Source organism: Pelodiscus sinensis, chromosome 22 (assembly GCF_049634645.1).
Source record: "Pelodiscus sinensis isolate JC-2024 chromosome 22, ASM4963464v1, whole genome shotgun sequence".
NCBI classification, from domain to species: Eukaryota; Metazoa; Chordata; order Testudines; family Trionychidae; genus Pelodiscus; species Pelodiscus sinensis.
In genome coordinates this window covers 26419341-26446973 of record NC_134732.1, presented here as the reverse complement: position 1 = coordinate 26446973, position 27633 = coordinate 26419341, and the positions used below count along the sequence as shown (strand labels likewise).

The 27633-nt window shown below is 43.3% G+C and overlaps 1 protein-coding gene and 1 long non-coding RNA gene across 6 annotated transcripts in view; one reads left to right on the top strand and one right to left on the bottom strand.

Annotated features, from left to right (window-relative positions):
• Positions 1-720: 720 nt before the first annotated feature.
• ZBTB43 (zinc finger and BTB domain containing 43) lies at positions 721-17354 on the bottom strand. Of its 4 annotated transcripts, none has more exons than XM_075905750.1 (3): positions 17215-17354; positions 6781-8232; positions 721-6696 (listed from the first exon to the last, which is right to left on the bottom strand). In XM_075905750.1, the coding sequence occupies exon 2, from the start codon at positions 8207-8209 to the stop codon at positions 6809-6811; it is 1401 nt and encodes a 466-aa protein (XP_075761865.1). In that variant the 5' UTR covers positions 8210-8232; positions 17215-17354; the 3' UTR covers positions 721-6696; positions 6781-6808. The 4 variants fall into 4 exon arrangements, with proteins under 4 accessions (XP_075761865.1, XP_006130819.1, XP_006130820.1 ...); XM_006130757.4 differs by lacking the exon at positions 721-6696 and adding an exon at positions 14652-14724 and having other exon boundaries at positions 6754-8232; positions 17215-17311; XM_006130758.4 differs by lacking the exon at positions 721-6696 and having other exon boundaries at positions 6754-8232.
• The window catches only part of LOC112547049 (uncharacterized), a 135295-nt gene continuing 124993 nt past the window's right edge, over positions 17332-27633 (top strand). For both annotated transcript variants that reach the window (XR_003090792.2, XR_012897220.1), the window contains exon 1: positions 17332-17451. This is a non-coding gene — a long non-coding RNA (uncharacterized LOC112547049). The remainder of the gene's footprint in view (positions 17452-27633) is intronic.

Genomic DNA, 27633 nt, shown 5'->3' with positions numbered 1-27633 from the left:
AGCAAACCACACCTCTTCACTCTCGCAGCCCAGCTAAGCTCCGTTTCCCTGTACCTCCCCCCAAATCGTGCAGACCTGCTGAGCTCAGTGCTGATTCCCCCCCCCCCCCCACCCAGCCCCAGGTTCCCAGCACCTCTTCCCTCCCCACCCCCCCCCACCCCAATGCGGTGCCCGGGGGCAACTCCTCCCTTGCTACACCTTTGCCGGGAGCCCAGAACTTCCAGCTGCATCCTCCGCCCAGCCTAGCCCAGGGCTTGGGGGACCCGGTGCCACATGGGCACTCCGGAAGCCCGGAACACCCTGGCAGCCACACTGAGGCCAGGTATTTCCCCCCCCCCCGTGGACCAGTACCAGGCCACAGCCCATAGTTTGGCAACAGTGGCTGTCAAAATATGAACATTTTATTCTTACTACAGGTGTTAGAAATAGGGGAACCGACAATGATTTCTGTGACATTGACAGTCACGTAGTTTAAGACAAAATTTCCAACTCTCACTGCCAAGCCCACACAAGGAACACAGTGGCCTTTCTAATGTAAAGGAAAAAAGGATCAAGAAAATGAATTATCTTGGTTAAGCAGGCACAGGACTCTCGTTATATAGTTAAAGTTTATCAGCCTTAAGTGTATTTAGAATAAAAACATATTAGGCAAAATTAGCAGGTAAACCTGATGTCAGAAAAGATGCACTGCGAGGTGAAATTTTACTTATTTTTTTAATAAAATACAGGATAACTTTTTATTATACTGGCTTTTTTGATCTACTGAAATTATGTTTAGCTATTGGCGTGAAAGATAACAGCTTAAACAGGCACTCATTTTATTTACTCAATTAAAAAGAAAACAATTAAAGTTGACAGATAACATTTATTAAAACATGTTATACCAAAAAGGGCACAGATCTCTTCTATAAGAAGAAAATATTTAACAGCAACATTAAATTAAGTAAAACCATGCTGTGCAATTAGGACAGCAATATTATATAGACAAAACTATCCAACTTTTGCAATACAGGCATAACATTTCACAAAGTATCAATAAGATATGGAACTTTACTATTATAACATTTTGTTTGTAATTAAAACTTCTGTACTCACTTGCATAAACAGTTACATCTCTGGAAGAAAGATCAAATTCCTTGGAGAACAAAAACGCAGCAGCAATTGACTTATGACACAGGCTTCAAGCAAAGTTATCAAAGTCTGATAATTTTGTCACATTGACAATGTATTTGTTTTCCAGCATCTCCCCTTGCGGCACAGATAGCTTAGCTATAAACTTTAACTACCCAGTTAAACATAATTAAAAGGAAGAAAGCAGCAACCTTCCTTTGTTGTTTTGGAAATTCTCAACTCTACTAAATAAAGATGACAAACTAAATACAAAACTTAGGGTTAGGCTCTCAAGATTCAAAGATGGATTAACTCTATGGCACCAGCCCAATAATGATAACCTTAGTTGGTCTGAAGGGTGTCCATTCTCTCATGTCCGAAAGTACAGTGATGTCAAGTATGGACCTTACAATAAAAAGACACTGAAATATGGGAATCTTAGAGCTCCCTCTTAGCTTCTGATGTGTTGTATTTTGTTAGTCTTGACAGAGAAGCTACATTAGAGGGAAGAATTGAGACCAAAGGTCTTCTAGTAGTATCATCTAGGACAGGAGTGGGCAATAATTTTTAATGGGGAGCCACTCCAAGATATTGGCAAATAGTCAAGGGCTGCATTTCTACCAAGAGGATTTGGAGTCTGGGACAAAGGTTGGGTGCAGAAGGGAGCTTGGGGTAGTAGACTGAGGTGCAGGAGGGAGTGTGGAGTCAAAGGGAGTTTGGGTAAAGGAGGGGATTGTGATCAGGGGCAGAGGCATGGGTTGCAGAGTTCAGGAGGGAGTATAGGTACAGGAGGATTCTGGCCTGGGGAGGGGGGTAGGAGGTGGTGCAGGGTCTGAGAGGGAGTTGTGACCTGAGTGAAGAGGGCGCAAAGGATTTGAGTGATTACTTGGGGCAGCGGAATGGGGTGCAGGGGCAGGGAGGGAGTATGGGTTCCAGAGAGGATTCTAGCCTGGGAGAAGGGTGTAGGAGAGGGTGCAGGGTCTGGGAGGGAGTTGTAACCTGAGGGAAAGGCGTACAGAGGGTTTGGGTGGCCTGAGGCAGGTAGTTGGGGGGGCGGGGGGAAAAGAGGGGATGCCAGAGGCAGGCTCTGGCTGGGAGGTGCTTACCTAGGCAGCTCCTAGTAAGCAACCCTGCAGGAACCTGAAGGCTGCAATGGCAAGCTGCTCCACTTGGCCCTGCTCCAGGCAGGGTGAAAGAGGGGGCTTCATTGGCTGCCCTTGCCATCAGTAAAATCTCTCAGCTGCTATTGGTCAAATGGGCCAATGGGAATGAAGAGATTTTGCTGAGGAGCAGGGCATAGCACAAAGCCTCCCTCTTCACTTTCAGAATAGAGCAGCCACATTTAAAGTGACTGCCCCTGTGCTGTGCTTAAGAGTCCCAGCAAGGCAGCCGCGGGCTGAATCCAGTGGTTTGGACCAGATCCGGTCCGCTTGGCAGCCTCTTGCCCACCTTGATCTAGGATCTCTCTGCTTGTTCATGAATAGTGATAGAAATGTAGCCGTGTTACTCTGGGGTAGCTGAAGCAAAATGCAGGACAATGTAGCACTTTAAAGCTCATCATCTAATAAACCATCTTGTTAGTCTTTAAAGTGCTACATTGTCCTGCATCTTGTTCATGAAGTGATCAAGAATGGTTGCTACCTGAAACTGGGAAGGCTTTTTTGTTTGTTTTTTTAAATACTAGTGTGCAAAATGGGAATGCTAATATATAAACCCAAGAAAGGTGGAAAATGACTCCTAACAGACAGACTCACAGCTCCACTGAGAAAAGAAATCAGATACTTCTCACCTTGATTGCAGGAGACTACTTCAGAATTTCAGTTGTTTAGATACTGTGGGTAATGATCATCTTACAAACCTAGAGATGAAACTAGAAACAATTTAACTTTAGTCTCCTTAGTAGTTCTTATCAGCAGGCCATGCAGTGGACTTGAAGTAAGAAGATTCTGAAATTATCACTTATCTCTCTACAATGATCCAGATATTTATAAAACATGCCCTCTGCTAACGTTTACTAGCCAAAGGAGGGGCTATTTTAACAGGAAGGATAAATTAACAAAACCATGTGTTTAAATGGTCTCATCTAAAATCATAAAGCATAAGCATAAAAGCATAACATTTACCTTAAAATATATCTTAAGTGGATCCCTTGTTTCCCCAGACCAGAATGCACCTTTTATTCCTTGCACAATCCCATCCCAACAGAGGTGCTCTTAAGCTCTGGAAGAAGCTGCATCCAGCTTCTCTGTAACTACATGTAGATCACATTGAAGTGTGGATTCTGGAGAACCACCTACTAGTTTCTTCCCTCCCTCTAGATTAAGACATGAAGTCTACACGTCAATGTCTACCTGTAACCAAAGCATTTCATGTGGCTTAATACCAAAAATCCAAGTGTCTAGGATTACAAATGTTAATGGAGTCATGTCTGTTGGAATTTCATCACAAAATATCTCAACCTATTGGGCAGAACAGTATTAGATGTTAAAACAATTACTATTCATGAAGTCATTAAAAGGATAAGGTTTTTTATATATATAAATATACACACACCGCACTACACATATATAAAACCTTTAAAGTGTCTCTTAGTACATTTATTTTAAAGCTCCATTTCAAAGTTATCTAAATATTACTCGTATTGAAGTTAACTTTTAAAATTCCCATATAAAAGTAATCTCAAGCTAGTAAATGAAAGGGCATCACTGGTCTAGGTCTCATGGCAATACACTTTATTTGGCCCAGGTTCTCAATCTGGGGGTTGAAACCATCTTCTTTTTTATGGCCAGATGGGTCCCCAAATATTCTGTTGTCATTTGGGGGTCACAGTATAGAAAAGAACAAGAGCCACTGTACTAGAACAATCGTGAAGAGAACAGGAGCACTGTCTCCTCCAAATGTAACCATGAAACTCACAGAAATACTCTCTGTATGTGGTAAAGAAGTGTGGGAATGGAAAAATGGAGCCAGTGAGTACAGGAATCCTCTCCCTACAGTCATGTAAACACACAAGGAAATAATCTGCTAGTATAATAAATTTCAGGATTAAAAAGACAGTGTTAATGTGGAAAGAAACCACAGAGGGACTAATATATTTTTCTAAATGTAAAAAACCATGTATAAAGATTTTTAAATACAAAGTGCTTCTATACATCAGGTTACAATGTTAGTGAACAGATACCTGTCTAGTTACCTTGAGTACATGGGTTAGACAGCAAGTATCACCCCTACCCTGCTTTAATGTAGAGTTCAAGTAAGTGCTAAGAACAGGAACTCCTTAATGCTCATAATTTATATGTCCGTTGCCAGCAATGGACTCATGTTCTGTACTCCACATTCTATATGAAAAATATCTGAGAATTGGTAGAATAAAATTTGAGAGCCTTTAAAAAAATCCATTTAAGTAATATACCAAAAAGTTGTAGTAATAGCAGCCCATCAAGTAATGAATCTCACCTTTGTGTCAGACATTTATGTTCAGGATACAGTTTGGTTATATGTTAATTTTTTAATTGGGCTGTTAGATCATTCCTTCTTTAGTTGTTTCTCTTTGTTTACATATGTGGCTTTAACATAAAGGGTCATCTTGTATTTTAGTTCCATGATTCTACAGATTACAGAATCTGGATGCAACTTGGGGCCAGTTAGGCTTGGTAGCCTCTTGGTGCTGGCTAGCTATTTTGGTAAAGGTTACCAGCACTTGAAAAGGGTTACACATACGTGGACTCACCTCATCTGATCGTGTGAAGGAGGGTCCTCCATTCTTACACCAGGTAATAAACTACCTTGTAAGGTTAACTGTTTCTGAGTAGCAATGAAAAGACTTTCAACCATTTTGAGCTGCCTTCTTTATCCCTCATCTTACATCTTATCTCCACCTTTACAATGGGTGCATTCCCTCTGGCCTGACAGTTGGCACTATCTTCCAAAACTATAACGCTGCTCCATCTGCTAAAATATACCCTCCTCATGGAGCACCAGTGCCACCTTCCCACAACCAAGAATCCAGAAATTGCTCACACACCTAAAACTTGTACACAGCATCATATCCCACTGTGTAATTTAAAAAGATCCAAACAAGGTAATTTCAATTGTCAGCAAGGGATTTCATTTGGAGAGCAAACAGCTCTGACCAGCTTCTGCCTCTGAACGTGATCAGTCACAGCGGTTGACAATCAAGAACATGTGTTATGGACTCCACTGTTCAGAGGATTAAATATTTAAATGCCAGTTTATCAATGACTAACAACAACTTCTGAAGGAAGTCTTTTAAATTTCTGTTTTAAAACAAATTTTCAAACAAGTTTTAGTACCAAACAAAAAACAAAAAAAACCCCCAAAAAAACCCCAAGTCAGTAAAGCCATGAAAATCTGAAACTATAGATTAAAGGCTTTATTGAGTTCTGGAATACCACCAACTGTGCACTTAAAAAAATAAAAACATTTTGATAAAATACCCTCTTGCTACACACACTTCTACAAGTTCTTGTTTGATGTGGCAGCCAAGCTTGAAAGACAGGTTGACTGACTTTAACATTATGCACTGCAAAGGTACAAACAAATGAAGTTTCAATGTAACTGGGTTTTAAATTTATTCAGCACACATGATATATTCAAGTGCTTTTACAAAAATGAAAAAAAATAGTACTAAGCCCAGAAATGTAGATAGAAACATACACTGCCCGAGGGGGGAAAAAAAGTAAAGAAAGGCCTAACTCAAAGTGCTTTTCATTAAGAGATATAGCCATCTGAAGACTATTTAATAACCCATGTTAAGTAAATTGGTGGTATCTGTTCAGTTCCATGCTGACAGCAAGTTCTATAGAACTAAAATCCTTGATTGTTTTAAATAAATCAAACACCTAAATCCTGCAATTTCTATACATAGCTAATCTATGCAACCTTGTGCTATTATTACCCTTATTGCCACCTTCTCAATGAGATTACTCATGCATAAAGTCAAGCACAGGAATAAGTGTTTGCAGGATTGAGGCTTTAAGGTTGTGGTTTTTGCTCTGGAACTTACATTATGTTTTCTTTAACTCTTAGCACAATGGGGCCTCCATCAGAGCCTCCGAGTACCATTGTGAAACAAACAGCAACAACAAAAACTATCTCAACAGAGGCTTCTATAAATAAGCCTTATAGATTTGAACTTCCCTTTCTCCTCTGAAGGGGTCCCACCTGGACAGGGCTGAAGCACCTGCAGTGGAGACAGTAGATGGACAAAAATTTGGTCTGCTCACAGCTGTACAGGTTGAACCCTTCTTGTCTGGCACTCTTTGGCCCAGCAACATCAGTGATTCAGCATAATTTTAGTTAGCCAGATGTCCACTTATCATGGTGTGGCCAAGTTTCCCACAGTCCCATAAAGTTTGTTTACAGCCACCAGTCCTGGCTCTCAGTGTTCTGTGCTGTTATTTAGCTTGAATTTACCTCTAAATGTCTTTTAAGAGCCCAGTAAGCAGTGGAAACTTTAGCATTACTGACCTCCCATGGTTCAGCAAATTATCAGGTTCAGCACCGGTCAGGTCCTGAGGGTGTCAGATTAGAGAGGTTCAACGTGTATTAGAAACATCCTTAGAACTTTAAAAAAAAAAAAAAAAAAAACTTAATTTTCACAATAGCAAGTACCAGACAATATTTGCATAATTAGTTTATTTTGCTTACTCTGCTGAACAATAAGAAGTCCTATATTTTAGTTCATCTCAGTAGTATTCTGCTCTGCTTTGGAGGCTTGGTATGACTTAGTACAAGAAGTTACATGCCGATGAAAACTGTCCCTCCACATAAATCTTTTCCCACAGATATTACACTCGTAAGGTTTTATGCCTGTGTGAATTTTCATATGGCCGACAAGGTGATGTTTCATTTTGAATTTCTTACCACAGACACCACAACCATAAGGTCGAAGACCCAGATGCATGCTCATGTGCCGATCCCTCTGACTCTTGTGTGTAAAGCTTTTGCCACATTGACAAGGATATAGTTTGTCAGCAGATGAAAATCCAGAGAGAGTGGTTTCTTCTTTAATTCCTGTAGCCATTTCAATGTTCTCGCCGTACCCTGCTGCTATCATAACATCCTGTCTGTGAACACTTAGATTTCCATCTGCCCTTTCACCAGAAAATTCTTCCATGGAAGAGCCATAGAAATCAACTTGCTCATCATAGTTATTTTCATCAGCCTGTTCATCAAATTCTGCCTCCATCTTTTTGTCACTTACATGAAAGTCTTCAACTCCTGAAGACTGGATCGAATGTTCTGTCTGAATGGCATTCATAGATTCAGACACCTGGTGCTCATCATAAGAAATATGTGCATCTACACCATCACAGTCCTGCTCAAATCTTTCTGGTTTCACATGGATCCAACGCTTGTGCGACATGATGCTGGGTTTGCTATAGATAGGCCTCGTATACTGACACTCTGCACTGTCACTGGCTCCCTCTTCACCATCCTGACTTGTCATTCCTGTGCTGAGTCTGTCATGTTCTGTTGAAGAATTACTAGGAAGGTACTCGTGTTCTGTTAGCTGAGATGACAGCTCATCTTTAGAGCTTTCTTCTTCATTTTCACCATCCCTCAGCTCCTGCGCTTTGTGGAAATCTGGCTGTCCTCCAGTGCCCAGCTCAAAGGTTTCAACAAGCCCATTATAGCTACTGCTGCTTGGAGATTGATGGTCACTGCCATGATTCATCTTCTGACAGAGAACTGTTGGGTTCCCCTCTAACACTTCAGTGCATTTGTCTACCACATGCCACATCTGAAGGAAGCTTGCTGCTGTCAGATAACTGACAATTTCTGGAGCTGGCATCACCAACCGTCCCGTGTAAGTAGACAGCAAGATATTCTCAAACACTCTTGGATTCATCACATCAGGCAGGACTATTCGCCTGCTATTTTTCAAAAGTACTTGATCACAGAAGTAAGGTGAGCTGGCTGCAAGGACAGCTTTATGGGCTCTGAATAGATGGCCCTGAACTACAATGGAAACATCACATAACTGTCCCTGCTGGCGCTGCTGGTTCAACTTCTGTAAAATGGTGCTAGAAAAATCAGGAAATTCCACTCGAAAAGAGTTTGTCCCAGACTCCATTTCATTACAAATCTAGTGTTGTGCTGCAAGAGAGAGGAAAATATAACGAGTTTCAATGTAACTAAGCAGAATTTATCATGAGGCTAAATTTTCTCACTCAACTTTCTTATCTTCAAGTCTTTCCTTTTTTAGGAAAAAACATCAAACAAATGGTCTGGTAGCACTTTACAGACTAACAAAACATGTCGATGGGATCATGAGCTTTCGTGGGCACAGCCTACTTCTTCAGATGACTGGAGTTATGATTAGAGGATCCTAATCTGAAGAAGTGAGCTGTGCCCACGAAAGCTCATGATCCCATCGACATTTTTTTTAGTCTATAAAGTGCTACCAGACCATTTGCTTGCTGTTTTTTTCTGTAACAGACTAACTCGGCTACCCCCTGAAGCTTTTTTAGGAAGGGACACTTGCGTGGGTTGACATATTTAAAGTAAGTGGGCTTACTGACTAGTCGAAACTAGTTGAGTTTTAGGAACCTCAAAAGCTGCCAGTCTGTTCCTGCCTTTTCTATTTTCTTAGTCTTTCAATTTTAAAAATGTTCTACAAGATTACAAGCTGCTACACCATTGGTACACACGTGAAGGTTGGATATATAAGCATATCCTGTACAGCTGGTTATTTTATGAGAATATGGGGATTACTCATGCACGTGATTAGAAGGGTCAAGAGTAAAAAAAAGTGGTTATTTTGATGAGGGTTGCTTGATTTTCTTATTTAACTATTTCCACCATTTCCTAGAGTTTCTCAAGTGGGAGAAATCAATTTTGTTTTCCAACTGCCAGCCAAATCATCTCCTCAAACCTTTTCCATAAGAGGAAACTGACTCCCTTTAAGAGAGTAAATTCACTTTAAGTTATAGTTTAAAAAAAAAAAGTTATTTCATAGTTCAGAAAGCGACTGTCAGTCTTAAATAGGGCAGAACTAGTTAACTTTATTATGAACAATATTTTTCTGCCACTCATTTTGTAAAAGGAAAAAGTAGTACCTGTTACTATTTGTACCTGAAAGACTTAGTGACACAAACTTTGAATTTTCCTAAACGCTATGTTATAAATTCCCTTGAGTCAGCATCTTTTAAATGCAGTGATGGGGGTATTTTTTGTTTGATTGTTTCTTGTTTTTTGCTTAAAGTAGAGTCTAACAAGACTAAATTCTTTAAAGAAACAGAAGGTAATTAAGGGCCTCAAATAATTCAGCTGTTTAGTTACAAAAAGAGAAGTCCCTAGAGAGCCCTGTTACATGATAGTAAAGAAACAGAATTGCTAATGTGGTCAAGAACGATAAAAAAGCAACTTTAGCTGTGTGGATAGATTTGTAGAAAATTTAAAAGAGCACAAGCTTGAATCAGATGTGGAGTGGTCAGATGCTATTTGAGCTTCCAGAAATTTTTGTGCATCAGCAATTTGATAGAAAACCTACTATTTTTAACTAACAAGTGGTGCTACGGTACCTTAGAGACTAACCAAAATATACAACAAAAAACTCAAACAAAAGGAAGTTTTTCTTCACACAGCCAACATGTGGAACTCCTTGTCAGAGGATTTTATGAAGACAAGGACTTTAACAGGGCTCCAAAAAAAGAACTAGCTAAATTCATTAAGGTTAGGTCCATCAATACTCATTAGACAGAATGTATTGGAATGATGTCTCTAGTCTCTGTTTGTCGGGGTCTGGAATTAGATGACAGGAGAGGGATCACTTGATGATTACCTGTTTCTGTTAACTCCCTCTGGAGCATCTAGCATTGGCCACTGTCAGAAGACAAGATACGGGGCTAGATGGACTTTTGGTCTGACTCAATATGGTTGTTCTTATTTTCTTATATAGCATCATGAACTTTTGTGGGCAAACAAATTGGACTGGAAATTCATCTGATAAAGCGGGTTTTTCCCACAGAAGCTCAAGATTCTCTAGATTTTGTTTAGTCTCGAAGGTGCTACAGGACCACTTGTTGTCTTTAACATTAAAGACTAACATGGCTACCCCCTCTGAAATTTTTTACTATTTTTTATGTTCGATTGTGACAGTCAGTCACAGGAATACACTTTTCAAGGTACAGTATTTAGATTTTTTTTTCAAAGTATCTGTTGTGTTGACATGTTTATCTCTTAGAACAATGTTCTGACTTTCATAAAAAGTTTTTTCTAATGTTTAACAGAGATTGTACAAAAATCTAGGAAAGAAGCCCCAATTCACTAACGAGTCAAAGAAACATAGGGCTGCAAGGAACCTCAAGAGGTCATCAAGTCCAGTCCCCTGCACTAAAACGAGACATCCTGTGATACCTTAAAGACTAATAGATTATTTGGACATGAAGTTCAGATCTAACAAAGTGGGTTTTAGCCCATCAAAGCTTATGCCCAAATAATCTATTAGTCTTTGCTGTTGTAGATACAGACTAATGCAGCTAGCCCACTGATACTGGTCACCTGTGCTGAGACAGGATCAAGTAAACCTAGACTTACCCTGACAGATATTTGTCCAATCTATTCTTAAAAGCTTCCAAAAAATGGGGTTTCCACTGTCTCCATTAGAAACTATTCCCTAGAGACTGACTTCCCTTAAATTTAGCACACCTTTGCTTAAAATCAAGCTAATTACTTCTTCTCATTACAGACAAGCACATGTATGCAAAATTTGACAATTATTATTAATTAATTTAGGAGATGCTAAAGAAACAGCATCACTTTCTTCATGCAAAGCACAAACTAAACGAAGTGAATCAAACAATAATTCATGGTTACATAATCTTTTCCTGGTAATTTTGGAGGTGGAGATAGACCTTGCATTCAAAATAGAAGCTGTCAAAGGTCATCCTTTCAAAATTTAATAACTGGGGAACAAACTCTCTCCTTTAAGGCTAAAAATTAAAGCAACACAATTGCTTTACCTTATTTATTTAGTTGGAAGACTACAAAAAAATTGAGTGCTTTACTGGCAGTAAATAATCATGTTACACTTACTTGCATTTGTGGTGTAACTAACTAGCATTCCTACTGACCTCACTAACATCTATAGAAGATAAACAGATACTGAATTGTCATAGGATGACATGGATGATCATTATCTGAGATCAATTTGTCCGATAGTGCATAGAAAATGTTAATCAGAACGCTAAATGGCTGATTTCCTTTTAAATCACTGTATTATTAAAAACATCAGCTTTTAAAATCTCTTATTATAAGGAAAGCTATTTCTCGGATATTCCCAGCCAGTTAATTGCCTTTTATCTACTTCTAAGAGTGCTCTCTTGGGAGGTAGGAGCCGGCTACAGGTATACTGGCGTCCGTAAATTTAATCTTAGTATTTACGAGCAATCCTCATTTGCTTTTTTTCACTCTTTCCTAAGAATATTGCTCTTGTTTTACAGGAATGCAATCAGCTCTTATTAGGAGCTTCATTCTCCTTATGCGTATGTCAGGGCTCTAGGCATACCAGATAAAGAAAGAAGCCCAGCTCCAATGCAAGAATCCAGCCAATCCAGGCTATCATGGCATTGACACAAAACCAGTATGGTCATGGATAAGTTATTTTCTGCTTTGCAGAAGCAAATGACAAGGCTACTGAAGTGTAGCTCTTCAGTAACAGCACAACAGGCAACAGTCATTTTCATGGGCAGCTGGTGAAGGCCCAGCTTGGGAAGGCAAGCTCCAGTCCTGCACCTTCCAACCCAGGCCCTGCCCCTGGAGCCAAGCTCCGCCCGCCCCCAGCCAATCCTTCCTGGTCACTTAGAGGGCCAGGGCTGCCATGCTGCAACCCTGGCCCTGGTCCCAGTCCCAGCCTCCCTAGATGGCCAGGGGAGCCAGGCTTCTGCGCTATGGCCCCAACATTCCTGGGTGGCTGGGAGACCAGGACTGTTGACTTTGCCTTCCTTACATTACTGGCCGCTCATGGTCATTCTACTACACTGCATCTATTGAGTCATACACTTTTTTTGCATCTTACTATGAAAAATACTATTATTTAGGAAGAAGCAGATAGCTATCACCATCACCTCTTTTTCTTTACATATGTTTTAGGAACTACTTGTGTCTCATGATTATCCTGCTGTAAGAATTCTTATTCTCTGTAACAAAAGCTACCGTATATACTCGAGTATAAGCCGAGTTTTTCAGCACAGTAAGTTAAATAAATTTTTGAAAGGCACTGCTGGATAATAATGTATGACTAGTGTAAACTACCATCTTTCAATAAACATACATCCTAATCCCATAAAGATGTACAGAAGAGAATATATGTTGGCTCAACATGATAACATTTCTAGAGGGGATCTGTTTTCCTGCTTTTTGCATACAAAGTTTACTATTAAAAATAAGTGTTTACATAAAGGCAATCAACTCAATCATACTGTAAACAAATATAAGTTAAACATGAAAAGTGAAATATTTTTAAAATGTAGCTTTCTCTTCCCTATTTACTGTGTTTCCTTGTTGTATTTCCTTCGTCTTGGACAACGAAAGTCAATAAAACCTTTCCCCTTTTGATTAGAGAGAGTTCTATACTCTTAGTACTACGATGTTTGGGTTCAAATATTACAAAATAAATCAGAATTATATTTGGAAATAAATAATTGGTTTTAAATTTTATAAAAGTTTGTTTTTACAAAATTTGTTACTTTTATTATTTATTTTGCAGACCACCTCAAGGTTCAAGCACATTGCCTGTTCTATATGTATTAGAGATCATGTCCAGAAGATTTTACAATTTAAAAAACACACAAAAAGACAATATAGTATATCTATTTTATAGAATGTTGAAGTTCAGCAAAACTAACTGGTGTATCCCAGGTTTCTAAATCAGTTTGTAGGCGGTTACAGGAACTGTACCCAGAAGAAGGATTTGCCCTTGTAGCCTCATGCCTTTTGATATACAACAGGTGCTGCTTATGAAGTACAGTATAAATGGAATCATAAAATCTGGAAGTGACTTTGAGGTGTCATCTAGACCAGGCCCCCGCAGTCATGGCAGGACCAAGCATTATCTAGACCCAGGATTTCCCAAAGTGTACATTAGAGTAGGGATGTTAAATATCGATTAATTGAATAGTCGAGTAACCTCATGAATTCTTATTGGTCACTCGAGTATTCTATAGTCCCAGAGGTGGAGCCAGCAGCCTGTGCAATCTGGCTCCACTCCCGAGGAGCCCCCTGCCACTCCACGGGCTGCTGCCTCTGTATCAGAGGCAGCAGTGCTGGGTGCCAGGTGGGAGCTGGTCCATGAGGGGAGCCAGTTTAAAAAACAGCTCCACTTGCAGACCTGATATAGGGGTGGCAGCAGCCCCTGTCCTGTCCGCCAGCCTACCTTCTAATACACTTTAAATGCACAGTCACGGAGGGAGGGTAGGTCTGGGACCCGTCGCAAGCTGGGACTGCAACAGGCTGCTGGTCAGCCTGCTAAAAAATGTACTGGTGCAGGGGAATGCGTGTAGTCTATAGCATTAACCTATAAGCTTTTACTTATTCGTTAGTCGATGACACTATTACATCTCTATTCCAAGAGCTCCACAAGAAAATATAAATGACAGTTGTATGAAGCAATGTTTTTTGATAACATTTTAGAAGACTGTTTTTATAAATAAACTTCTTATACTGAGAACTATTGTGGCAATATTCAAAAAATAAGCTTGACACTGCAACACAAAATGAGAGTAGGGGATATATAAAGCTATGTGTAGCTTGATGAAACACTAAGCCTACAGCTGACTAAGGCGTGCTGCAGTAGCATATAGCAAGTTGTGAGCTATGTGAGCTGCAGGCCCAATGACATATATTAGATGTTTCAAACACCCAATTCAATTGACTGGCCTAGCTCTTTATAAGTCAAACATTTCAGAAGATATTTATATCCTGCTTTCTTTGGACCAAAGCCTGTTGCAGTACAGTGTTCTTCATGCTGTACTTTTGCTCAATGTTTTGCAATACATTGTAGTCTACCCTTATTACCAAATATCTTCTGCAAAAGCATTAGGGATGTAAAATTCCCTTTAATTGGTTAACCAGTTAAACGTGGTATTTAACCAGTTAACTGATTAAAGACGGCATGGGGAAGAGCAGGGGCACTGCAGCCCTTCTGGGCTGAAATAGCCGCCCTGCCACAGGCAGGCACTGCTCCTGCCTGGCCAGAGCAATCTCTGCCCGCGGCCTCACCACAGACAGGAGCTGCTCTGGTTATCCCTGGGACAGGCAGGGAGCTGCTCCAACCCCCAACTGTTCTATTAATCTTTCACATCCCTAATGGGTAAATAGCTAAAAAAATAAACTTCGGCTGAAACGAATAAGTAAAATGTCGGAACAGGAAAACAGACATAATCACAGGCTTTTGTCACTGAAAAATCAAAAAAACAGAGTTGCTGAAGAGGAAACCACCCTTCTCCACCAGATTAGCAGCGGGCAACAAGAAATGAAAGTATAATGAGAATTATTTGTCTTTTGGATGTACTTGCATTGGAAATAAAGATGATCCTGACGTGCAGTGTGTCTTGTGCAACAAAGTACTTTCCAAAAGTTCTCTGATGCCTGCTAAACAATGAAGACATTTAGAAACAGATCATTCTGAACATATAGACCTGCACTTTTTCAAGTGAAAGCTTGACACTTTCAAATAGTAAAGTATCAGGGATGAAAATAGATAAATCAGACAATGAATACACAACAGAAGCATCCTACAACATGAACTACAGAATTGCACTCACTGGAGAAGCATATACAATTGCAGAAAAGCTCCATCAAGCTTTGTGCAAAAGATATTGCAATATATATGCCTGATGAGTATTCTAGTTTAAAAAAAAAAAGTGGAAGCAGTACTGCTATCAAACAATACTGTTGCATGTCACATTCAAGAACTTGCTGCTGACATTGAGAAAGAGCTAGTAAGGGCTACCCCAAATTTCCAGGACCCTATAGGGGCTCCAGAGCCAAAAAAATTCGGGAAAACCTAATCTAGATTAGCCCTGATAGGTGCCTGTCAAACCTGCTCTTAAGAATCTTCATGATGGAGATTTTTATAGCCTCCATAGGCAATTTATTCCAGTGCTTAGCCGCCCTGACAGTTAGGCAGTTTTTCCTAGTGTCCAACCTAAACTGCCCTTGCTGTAATTTAATCCAATTCCTTCACATTTTATCCCCAGAGATTAAGAAGAATAGTTTTCTCCCTCCTATTTGCAACAACCATTTGTGTGCTTAGAAGACTGAGAAGGGACATAACGGCTTTCATTTTCCAGATTAAACAAACCCAATTTCTTCAATCTTGCCTCTCAGGTCATGTTTTCCGGACTCTTAATCATTTGTGTTGCTCTTGCAATTCTGTTGCAATTTGTCTACATCTTTCCTAAAATATAGTGCCCAGAACTAGACACAGTATTCTAGCTGAGACCTAATTAATGCAGAGTAGAGCAGAAGTACTTTGTGTATCTTTCTTAAGACAGTCCTGCAAATACATCCCAGAATTAATCTTTTTTTTTTTTTGGCAAGAGTTACATTGTTGACTCATATTTAGCTTGTGGTCCACTATGACTCCCAGATCCCCTTCTGCAATATTACTTGCTAGGCAGTCATTTCCCATTTTGTGTGTGCGCAACTGATTGTTCTTTCCTAAAAAAAAAAAGTACTTCACATTTGTCATTATTTAATTTCATTTAGGCCATTTCTTCAGTTTGTCCAGACCATTTGAATTTTAATCCTATCCAACAAAACACTTGCAACCCCTCCCAGCTTGGTATTCTCCACAAACTTTATAGGTGAACTCTCTTTATGTCGCTGTCTCAATAATTCATGAAGTTATTGAACAGAAGCAGAACTAGAACTGATCCATGCCAAAGCCCATTATTTATGCCTTCCAGCATGATTATGAATCATTAGGAAACCATTCCCAGAAAGTAGTTATCAACCAGTTTTGCATCCATCTTATAGAAACTCCAATGAGGTTGTACTTCCTTAGTTTTTTATGTGGTCATGCAAGATTGTTTCAAAAACCTTACTGAAGTCAAGATATAAACACATCTACCATTTCCCCCATCCACAAGGCTTGTTATCCTAGCAAAGAAAACTATCAGATTGGTTTGACACAACTTGTTCTTGACAAATCCATGCCAACTGCTTATCACCTTATTAACTTCTAGATGTTTGCAAACAGATTGCTTAATTAGTTGTTCCATGATCTCTTCTGGTACAGAAGTTAAGCTCACTGGTCAGTAATTCTTCATCCTTATTTCCCTTTTTCTAAATGAACACTATATTTGCCCTCTTCCAATATTCTGGAATCTCTCCTAACTTCCATGACTTGTCAAAAATAACAACTAATGGGTCAGATATTGTCTCAATTAGCACCCTGGGTATTCTAAGATGTATTTTATTAGGTTCTAGTGACTTGGAAGACCTCTAATTTGTCTAAATCATTTTAACTTGTTCTTTTCTATTTTAGCCTTTGAGCCTAACTAATTTTCATTGACACTCCTCACATCAGAGTTCAATCGCCAGCAACCTACTTAGTAAAAACCAAAACTAAGAAATCATTAAGCATCTCTGCAATTTCCACAGTTCCTATTAATAACCCAGCTCCCCCATTAAGAATATGCCCTATCCTGTTTTTGGACTTCCTCTTGTTTCTAATGTATTTGTAGAATGATTTCTTGTTACCAATTTGTGCCTTAACATTTCTAATTTTGCCCTCACGTCCCTGCTATTTGTTTATAATCATCCTTTGTAATCTCACCTCATTCCCACTTTTTGATTTCTGACAATCTGTGGTTCGAGCTCTCGCCTCTGTCCTATGCTCTTGGACCCAAAACATCCACTCTCCCGAACGGTGTCGCCCTCGCCCTCGCTTCCCTGCTCTGTACGTGACTTCACAGAGTGCTCTCCCGGGCGGGCTGCCCTTCCCAGCCGGCAGCCAGCGGGCCAGGAACCGCCCCCCCAACAGCGGCCGGGCCCGGCGCAAAGCGGCCTGGCTCTGGGGCGAGGGGGGATGAGACTGACCGGCCCCCGCCTCCAGCCCGGACAGGGCCTCACCTGCAGCAGCGGGGCCTCTCACATGGCGGGTCCCGGCCGCCGCTACCACCGACGCGACTTCCCTGCCGGGCCTCGGACGGGCAGCACCCGGAAGCGCTTCCCCACGCTCCTGTGCACATTCGCTTCCGGGTCACGCGGCGCCGGAACTGACCCGTCTCCATTAAGGGCGCCGGGCTGCAACCTCGCCTAGAGCCGGCCTCGAGCGCGCGACATTCAGGCCGTTGCCCGGGCGCCGTGGTAAGCAGGGCCCGCGTGCCAGCCCCGCCCTGCCCGACCAACCGCCCCAAGGGCATTAGATACCCCCCGTCACCGCCCCAAGGGCATTAGACACCCCGCCGTCACCGCACAGACCGCCCCAAGGGCATTAGACACCCCCCGTCACCGCCCCGACCGCCCCAAGGGCATTAGACACCCCCCGTCACCGCCCCAAGGGCATTAGACACCCCCCGTCACCGCCCCGACCGCCCCAAGGGCATTAGACACCCCCCGTCACCGCCCCAAGGGCATTAGACACCCCCCGTCACCGCCCAGACCGCCCCAAGGGCATTAGACACCCCCCGTCACCGCCCAGACCGCCCCAAGGGCATTAGACACCCCCCGTCACCGCCCAGACCGCCCCAAGGGCATTAGACACCCCCCGTCACCGCCCCGACTGCCCCAAGGGCATTAGACACCCCCCGTCACCGCCCCGACCGCCCCAAGGGCATTAGACACCCCCCATCACCGCCCCAAGGGCATTAGACACCCCCCGTCACCGCCCAGACCGCCCCAAGGGCATTAGACACCCCCCGTCACCGCCCCAAGGGCATTAGACACCCCCCGTCACCGCCCAGACCGCCCCAAGGGCATTAGACACCCCCCCGTCACCGCCCCAAGGGCATTAGACACCCCCCCGTCACCGCCCCAAGGGCATTAGACACCCCCCGTCACTGCCCCAAGGGCATTAGACACCCCCCCGTCACCGCACAGACCGCCCCAAGGGCATTAGACACCCCCCCGTCACCGCCCCAAGGGCATTAGACACCCCACATCACCGCACAGACCGCCCCAAGGTCATTAGATACCCCCCGTCACCGCCCCAAGGGCATTAGACACCCCCCCGTCACCGCACAGACCGCCCCAAGGGCATTAGACACCCCACGTCACCGCACAGACCGCCCCAAGGGCATTAGACACCCCCCGTCACCGCCCCAAGGGCATTAGACACCCCCCGTCACCGCCCCAAGGGCATTAGACACCCCGCCGTCACCGCACAGACCGCCCCAAGGGCATTAGACACCCCCCGTCACTGCCCCAAGGGCATTAGACACCCCCCGTCACCGCACAGACCGCCCCAAGGGCATTAGACACCCCCCGTCACCGCACAGACTGCCCCAAGGGTATTAGACACCCCCCATCACCGCACAGACCGCCCCAAGGGCATTAGACACCCCCCGTCACCGCCCCGACCGCCCCAAGGGCATTAGACACCCCCCATCACCGCCCCAAGGGCATTAGACACCCCCCGTCACCGCCCAGACCGCCCCAAGGGCATTAGACACCCCCCGTCACCGCCCCAAGGGCATTAGACACCCCCCGTCACCGCCCAGACCGCCCCAAGGGCATTAGACACCCCCCCGTCACCGCCCCAAGGGCATTAGACACCCCCCCGTCACCGCACAGACCGCCCCAAGGGCATTAGACACCCCCCGTCACCGCCCCAAGGGCATTAGACACCCCGCCGTCACCGCACAGACCGCCCCAAGGGCATTAGACACCCCCCGTCACTGCCCCAAGGGCATTAGACACCCCCCGTCACCGCACAGACCGCCCCAAGGGCATTAGACACCCCCCGTCACCGCACAGACTGCCCCAAGGGTATTAGACACCCCCCATCACCGCACAGACCGCCCCAAGGGCATTAGACACCCCCGGTCACCGCCCCAAGGGCATTAGACACCCCCCGGCACCGCACAGACCGTCCCAAGGGCATTAGACACCCCCCGTTACCGCACAGACCGCCCCAAGGGCATTGGACACCCCCCCATCACTGCCCCAAGGGCATTAGACACCCCCCGTCACCGCCCCAAGGGCATTAGACACCCCCCGTCACCGCCCCGACCGCCCCAAGGTTATTAGACACCCCCCGTCACCGCACAGACCTACCCACAAGCATTGGACACTCTTCCGTCACCGTACATATCTACCCAAAAGCATTGGACACACCCCAGTCACCGCACAGACCTACTCAAGGGCATTGGGCACAGCCCAGTCACTGTACAGACCTACCCAAGGTCATTGGACACACCGCAGTTACCACATAAAGCTTCCCAAAAGCATTGGATACAACCCAGTCATCATGCAAACATAACAAAGGGCACTGGGCACTACCCATTCCCTGCACAAACATACTCAAAGAAATTGGGCACAGCCCAGTCATTGTGTAAGCTTACCCAAGGGCATTGGGCACAGCCTAGACACCGCACAAACATTCCAAGGGCATTGGGCACAGCCCGGTTACCGTATAAACTTACCCAAGGGCATTTGGCACAGCTCAGTCACCGCACAAATGTGGGACTAGTGCAAAGGTGCAGAGAAGCATGTGTAGGGTTAAGGCAGAGTTGGGGAGCAACTGTTCCTTGATCAAATAGAGCACCTCGGGCAGAGAGTTGGTTTGTATATTATGTATAATTTCAGCTTTGGGGTGAGAATACACTTGCAGCAGCCTTTCATTGAGGAGTGGTATGAGCTAGGGATGTTAAAAAACAGTTATTGTTGTAACTGTGTAGCCGTTTAAAATTACAGTGGTTACACACTGGCTCCCTGGGAGCAGGGACAGCAATCAATGCTTATCGGTTACTTGTTTAAACCATTACTCTCTTACATCCCTAGTTTGAACAGTTAGTTCTGCTGTCCCCTGTTGGGATGCTTTATGTCAGACTGGACTCCCATAAGAGGCAAAGCAATTACACATGTGTTCTATATAAGGAATGTGGCTGGCAATAAGAGGCTGCTGAGAAGAGCATTAAACAGTACTCAAAGTTTTTCAGGTGTTCTCTGAGCTATCCAATTTCTCATATTTGTTCTGTGGTAGGCAAGTATGAAGTTGAACTTCACTCGTGTTCTGATATAAAATCATTCACAATACAAATCTGAATGAGAAGGTACGTCTACCCAAGAGGGCTAAAGCCTAAAGAAGCTAAGCAACTTGAGCTACATCAATTGCATAGCTTAAGTCAACATAGCTTATTTTGGCATTTGGCACTATCTACACAGCAGGAAGTCCAAGAAAGAGCACTCTTCCTCCGACTTCCCTTTTTTCATAAAATGAGGATTACAGGAGTCAGAGTAAGAAGTCCTCCAGCTTGACATTATGTTGAAATAACTGCTTGTAGTGTAGATGTGGACTTTGTTATTTTGGAATAATGTCAGTTATTCCAAAAATACACTGCTGCGGAGACTTACCCAGAGAGAAGACCATATTAAAGAGTTAGGCCCTGATTTTGCAAGGAACTTGTGATTAGTGTTCCCTATAAGCTGTGTGCTTTGACTGCCACTCAGGAGAGATTAGAGTGCCACCCAGCTGCTTAGCAGAACACCACTGGCCACCAGAATGTGTTTTTGTGGTGGGGCACATGCACACATGCCTCAGTTCATATTCAATTTATTCTGCACATGGATTGAAAAATGTAAGGAAACATTACATCCTCAAGGCCACAGAGGCTTGTTGGCCCCTTCTGGGAGCAGTGGTAGAGCCTTGTGTGGATACAAATGTCTACCTGAGGATAGACATTGGCATCTGCTGATCCACAGGGCTCTGCTCCTGGGAGAGGCTGTGGCCAAAGGAAACAAGCCTGGATCTAGGAACCAGCACCTTGGGCCGGCAGCTTCTCTCAGCTCTGCAGCTGCACTGCCCCTGGCTGCGTGGCTCCATTGCCCTGAGCCCTGCTGCTGTCTGCATCTCCTCTTGGGTCATACAGCGCCACTGGAGGTGGTACAGCCACACAGCCAAGAGGAGTTAGCAGTGTGGGGAGCTGGCTCCTGGCTGGGCTCTTGTCCTTTGGCCGCAGTGTCTCCAGGAAGGAGAGCCTTGCAGATCAGGGGATACTCATGTCTATCTGCAGATATCTGTATCTGCAGGTACACATTTGTATCTGCACAAGGCTCCAGCATGGGGCCAGGGCAGCCTCGCTGTGCTACCAACCTGGAGTCTCTAGCAGTAAGTGTTGCCTGGCAGGAGACCACACCACAAACCCAACCCCTTCCATAGTCAACACCCCTCATGCACTGCTGCCCTAACCCTGATTCCCCCTCCCAGGGCCAGTGCCCCAAATCCCTGCTCCAGCCCTGACCTCCCTTCCAGAGCCACCACCCCATACCCATTTCTGCACCTCAGACTCCTGCCCCAGCCCTGACCCTCCCATAGTCAGCACCCAAATCCCCTCCTGCAAAAAAAAAAAAACCACAGGGAAAAAATTCTCATGAGAAAAAAAGAAGGGAGACCAAAGTTGTTGAGCAAAAAAAAAGGACCCGAGAGTTGTTAAGCAATAAACAAATAAATTGTTTTTAAAAAACAGCATGGCCCTTTAAGAAACGCTTTGGAGGCTTTTGGGCCCTAACAGGCTGTCAGTGGTCATCCGCCATCTTGTCTCCCTGCTCTGGGCTGAACAGCTCCCCTGCGGAACCAGATAAGCACCATCTGGCCGGGAAAAAAAATCAGAAAATACTGGACATTTTAGGTGTCCAGTATTTTCTGAATTTTTTTACCAGAAAGGAGGCGAAAATACCGGACTGTCCGAGTCAATAACAGATACCTGGCAACTCTAACACAGACCCAGAAAATAAATCAAAGCTTATATGGCCATGGAACCACTAAAACAACCCAGCACTGCCACGCTATAATAATTATGTTTATATAATGTATATGTCAAGTGTTAAGAGTCAGTAACTAAAATAATACAAATGGCTGGGAATATGGTCAACATTTTGACTTCCCTTTTATCTTGTGGTAGTTAGCTTTCATTCTGCAAGGTGCTTTCCTGACTTACTAAATGTTCTCTGATTAAAGATACTAACATTTAAAAAGAACATTCCTTGGTGCTTTGTTAGTTGGTGACTGAAGCGGATTTGGGATTAGATGAAAACATTCCTGTTTTTCTCTTTTGAAAAGTAGCACTATAGTCTAAATATAAATTGGAAACTAGCAATGGCTGGGTAGATCTCAATTCTAGATGCTGATCTCCTTCATGGGTTAGGCTGCCATCTGATCTACTCTTGTTCTCAGCTATCTGTTATCAGGTAAAGCAGAATTTGCTGCTGAAATAAAGATTTTGCCCTAGGTGACTAAGCTTAGTGGTATTCTGCTAAAATGGGCATCAGACAGTGTTGTGAGAAACCCAGATTGGAGGGATTCTTTTTTTGCCGGGAAAATAAACAAGGGCTTGTTTTTCATTTTTTAATCGGTGACTGTATTTTGGTATTAGAACTATTACGCTCTCTTGTAAATCCAATAAAATCTGAACTATTCTAAAAGTTAAACCAGACATATGATCAGAACATCAGCGTTCTTCTCATGCTATAAGAAAACGGAGAACTACCTGGAATCCTACAGGAAAACGGGTGAGTTGATAGCCATAGGAATGTGATTAATGAGTGGAGTAAATTGTCTATGTAGTTTGACGAGAGGTGCAGGTGAAGTAGTGGGCTGTAGGGAATGCGGTGATTTGATTGAAAGCAGAATCTTCTGGGATACATGCAGGACACTGGATCACCAACTGCTAAGTTCAGCTCCCCCATAAAACATTTCTGTCGTAAATAATTTATACTAATAAGAGTGAAAACGCCCCAGGCTTGTGGGACATGGAGTAAATGTGGATTTTGAGAGGTGTGTTTACTCATCTCTTTTTTTCACCAGGATCTAACTGGTCTTTGACTCCCCTGAAAGGAAAATGAATGAGATAAAATAAAATAGGAATTTGTATCAGGGGTCTCCTTACTGTCTCCAACTGCTCTTTGAATGCAGTTGATAATTTTAAGATAATTTTTTGGTTGCCACACAGATAGAAATTTGCATGCAATATATAGTACAGCTGTGATTGTTTAACCTATTCTGCTTAATGTGAAAGTCAATTAAATTAGCTATGCTAAAATTGAATTTGCAAACCAAACATTTTGGGGGAATAACTGAAGACCGCGTTATACTTTCATCAAATTTTTAAGGGTTTAATCATTTTATGGGGCAGAACCGAATATATACATACTGTAACTTCTTAACAGTGTGGTAAATAGTGCCTCCCAAGAGTATTAAAAACAAGAAGGCAGTCTAAAAATATAAATTTTTAAATTGGAGAAGAGCCTCAGTCCATCAAAACAGACAAGCATTCTTCCTGAATTTCTACTAATCAGCTAATCGAGTAGTCGATGGATTTTCCATCAACTACTCGATTGGTCAATAAAGTGTGGGGGGGTGCTCACTATCCAGGCTGTGCCTCTGCCTTTTAAATGTAGCAAAAGGGCTCTTGCTACATTTAAAAGGCTGAGGCACAGCAGTTGGACCCAGCGCAAGTGGGGACTGCTTGAATCCCTGCTTGCACTGTTTCCCTTGCTGTGCCTCTGCCTCCCCTGCCCCCCAATGGAGATGGTGCTGGGGGAAACCTGCTTTTAAGACAGCTCCCCTCAGCACCAGCTCCTGCTCCCCTCTTGCTGCTTCTGATACAGAGGCAGCAAAGGGGGGAGCGACTAGTTAAGTAGTGACTCAACTACCCAATAAGCCTGGGCTTATTGGGTAGTCGACTAGTCGCTTAGGGTATGTCTACACTACCACCCTAGTTCGAACTAGGGTGGTAGTGTAGACATACGCTACCATCCGTATTCCTGACACATATCACATAGGCTCTTGTTCAGTGTACTGAAATAGGCATACAGGAGTTATTGCCATAGTGGATCAGACAAGTGATCAGTCTTGTCCTGTCTCTTATGGTATCTGGTAACAGCTGCTTTCGAGGAAAGTACAGGTTAAACCTCTCTAAATTGGGATTCTCTGGTCTGGCAACTTCAGTGGTGCAGCAGGACCACAGACATTCTAGGATCAGAGAATCCTGGTGGAGGGCTGGCGGCAGGGCTGGGAAGCCTGGTGGCACCAGCACAGCAGGGCTCGTGGCAGCAGGCGAGCTGTCTGGGAGACCAGCAGCCATGCTAGGGCTGGAGTGGTGGTAGCAGTGGGCCCAGAAATGACCTCTCCTGATCCAGCAAAATGCCTCATCTGGGACCAGTCAGGTCCCAAGGGTGCTGGAACAGGGAGGTCCAACCTGTATAAGAAACCCTTCAGCAAGCAATTGTGGGATAACCTACCCCCACAGACAGTTTATTTCTATCTTCATAGCATAATAGAACTAGAAGGAGCCTTGAGAGGTCATCGAGTCTAGTCCCCTGCACTTATGGCCAGACCAAGTACCATCTAGGCCATCTGTGACAGGAGTTTATCCAACCTACTCTTAAAAATTTCCAGTGATGGGTGGTCCACACCCTTCCTAGGCAATTCATTCCAGTGGTTAACCACCCTGACATTTAGGAAGCTTTTCCTTATGTCCAACCTAAACTTCCCTTGCTGCAGTTTAAGTCCATTGCTTCTTGTCCTGTCAGAGGTTAAGGAGAATAATTTTTCTTCCTCCTTGTAACCACAGTTTCCAAGCACCTAAAAGTTTATCATGTTTCCTTTTAGGCTTTTCTTTTCCAGACTAAACAAACTCAATTATTTTACTCTTCCCTTATAGGTCTTGTTTTCTAGATCTTTAACTTTTTTGTTGCTTTTCTCTGGACCTTCTCCAATTTGTCCACATCATTCCTGAAATGTGGCGCTGAGAACTGGACACAATTCTCCAGTTAAGGCCTGATCAATGCGGAGTGAAGTGTCTTGATTATCACACTCTTGTTAATACATCCCAGAATGATGTGGGGTTTTTGGTTTTGGGGAGGTTTTTTTTGCAACAGTGTCACGCTGTTAACGCATATTTAGCCTGTGGTCCAGTATGATCCCCTAGATTCCTTTCTGGAGTGCTTCTTTTTAGACAGTCATTGCCCATTTTGTATGAGTGCAATTGATTGTTCCTTCTTAAATGGAGTATTTTGTGTTTGTTTTTATTGAAATTCATCCTATTTATAGAGCCCTGCAAATCTGCAGATATCTGCTTTATATCTGTGGGCATTCACATGTGTGGATGTGGATATCTGCAGCTTATTTTTGCAGTTATGGATGTGGATACAAACCTTGTATCCAAAGCCCTTTACCTTTGTGGATATCCGCTTTGTACCTGTGAGTATCTGCGGCTCATTTTTGCAGATACAGATGAGGATACAAAGTTTATATCCAGCCAGGGCTCGCTCTATTTATCTCAGACCATTTTTACAGTTTATTGAGATCATTTTTAATTATAAGCAGGTAATTCTTACTGGTTCTGTTTAACCCTAGGAGGTAGAGCAGTTCCCTGTCCACATTGGACCAGGGGGCTGCTCCAGCCTCACAGGGCCCACCGCAACCCTTGTTTGTGGTGGGCTTGCCGCTCTCCCCTTCCCTCCAGGTAACTCTCTGGCCTGTAGCAAAGCCTCTCCGGGAGCAGAGCCAACACACCCGCCAGCCCAGCTTCCAGGGAGGCAGCTTCTCTGTAACAGCGAAGCCTCCTCCCTACGGGCAAGGCTGGCAGTTCTTGACAGCTCCGCACCTGGGGAAGTGGCTTCACTGCAGCAGCAAGCCTCCTCCCAGGTAGCCCTACTCACAAGGAGGCTTCGCCATGTGCTCTGCAGTATAAAGCTTAGTTAAGCTTTATACTGCAGCGCTCACAGTGAGTGTAAACATGTAACTGCTAAGATTTTCAGCGGTTACATGGTTACCTTTTAAACTAACTTTTTACATCCCTAATTATGACCCCATCCTCTAAAGCATTTGCAACACCTGCCAGCTTGGTATTTTCCATAAACTTTATAAGTGTACTGCATGCCATTATCCAAACCACGGTGAAGATATTGAACAGAACCAGTCCCAGAATTGATCCTTGCAGAATCCCACTTGTTATTTCCTTTCAGTATGACTGAACCATTGATCACTACTTACTGAGAATGGTTATCGAACCAGTTATGTACCCAGCTTATAGTAGCTCCATCTAGGTTGTATTTCCCTAGTCATATTAGTGACTGATTTATGCTTCTGAAGCAGAGAATTTATAACTTTTCCAGAACTCTTGATTGTATTTTTAATTTTCACTATTACAAACTTTCTTCAAGAAGTGAGTAGATCCCATATTGTCTCTACTCCATTTCCTAAAGAGATGATGTTTACATTCTTCAACACTAGATTAATGTGGTATCTTCCTTTGTTCTTTCCTATTGGTCTGGAACAAGAATCATTCCGCGGCATCTCCATTGGTAGAAATACAGCCTAAGATCAAATGTACAGTAAAATCATCTGGAGTAAAATCACTGTTACTAGAACAGTACTACGTATCTTTTGTAAAACAATGTCATGTTAAATCGAATTAGGTTACATTAATATTGACAAAGGGCGATAGGCCCCTTTTGGCCAACCCCTACTCCATTCGTATATACGATATAGATGAAGATGGACCAATGATCAAAATGGATTTCTCCCTAGTGTATCACTCGAGATTCTCCTATACTTTCCCTTCTTTGTTTTCCCCACGCCTGATCCTCAAGTATCAGTGTCATGGTTTTTTGATCTGAGGAAGTGGGTCTGGCCCACGAAAGCTCATCATCTAATAAACCATCTTGTTAGTCTTTAAAGTGTTACATTGTCCTGCATTTTGCTTCAGCTACCCCAGACTAACACGGCTACATCTCTACCACTATGGTTGGTTTAGAGCACTGCATGCAAAAGCGAGAGGAGGCCACTAGAGAGCACTAGTAGATACTCACAGAAACTGAGTATGCTGTCCCAACAGTGTTGCAAGTCTCTGTTAGCCTGTGAGAAAGAGACTGAGCAACAATCATGTACCTAGATCCCCTACATGACAAGGAAGTATGCTGCCATGAGACTCCTGCATTGGCCATATGGCAAGCACATACAAGAACTTTCAAAAAATAGAATGTGATTCCAGGAGAAAAATGTATAGGATGAAAATAGATCAAAGACTTACTTTGAACTCCAAACAATTGTGGCAATTGTGATAGTGTTTTTGTGCCCACATATTAAGCTAGTTTATAACTGTAAGACTAGCTTGATTGTACCTGGTTTTGCAGATCACTGACTAATCTTATAAGGAATCATTTCAGACATTAGCTTAAATGAGAGAGAATGCGGGGCGGGGGGAGGGGGAACTGTTAACATTTTTCAGACACTAAAGTGCTGCAGTTTTATCACTCCTAATTTCTCTTGCCTTTTAGATTAAATAACACAACTACTTTGGGTAGTTCTATGCATTCCCAGTAAAG

What these genes read in the sequence shown, in the direction of transcription:
- ZBTB43 (XM_075905750.1), bottom strand. Translation starts at nt 8,209, where the DNA reads ATGGAGTCTGGGACAAACTCTTTTCGAGTGGAATTTCCTGATTTTTCT.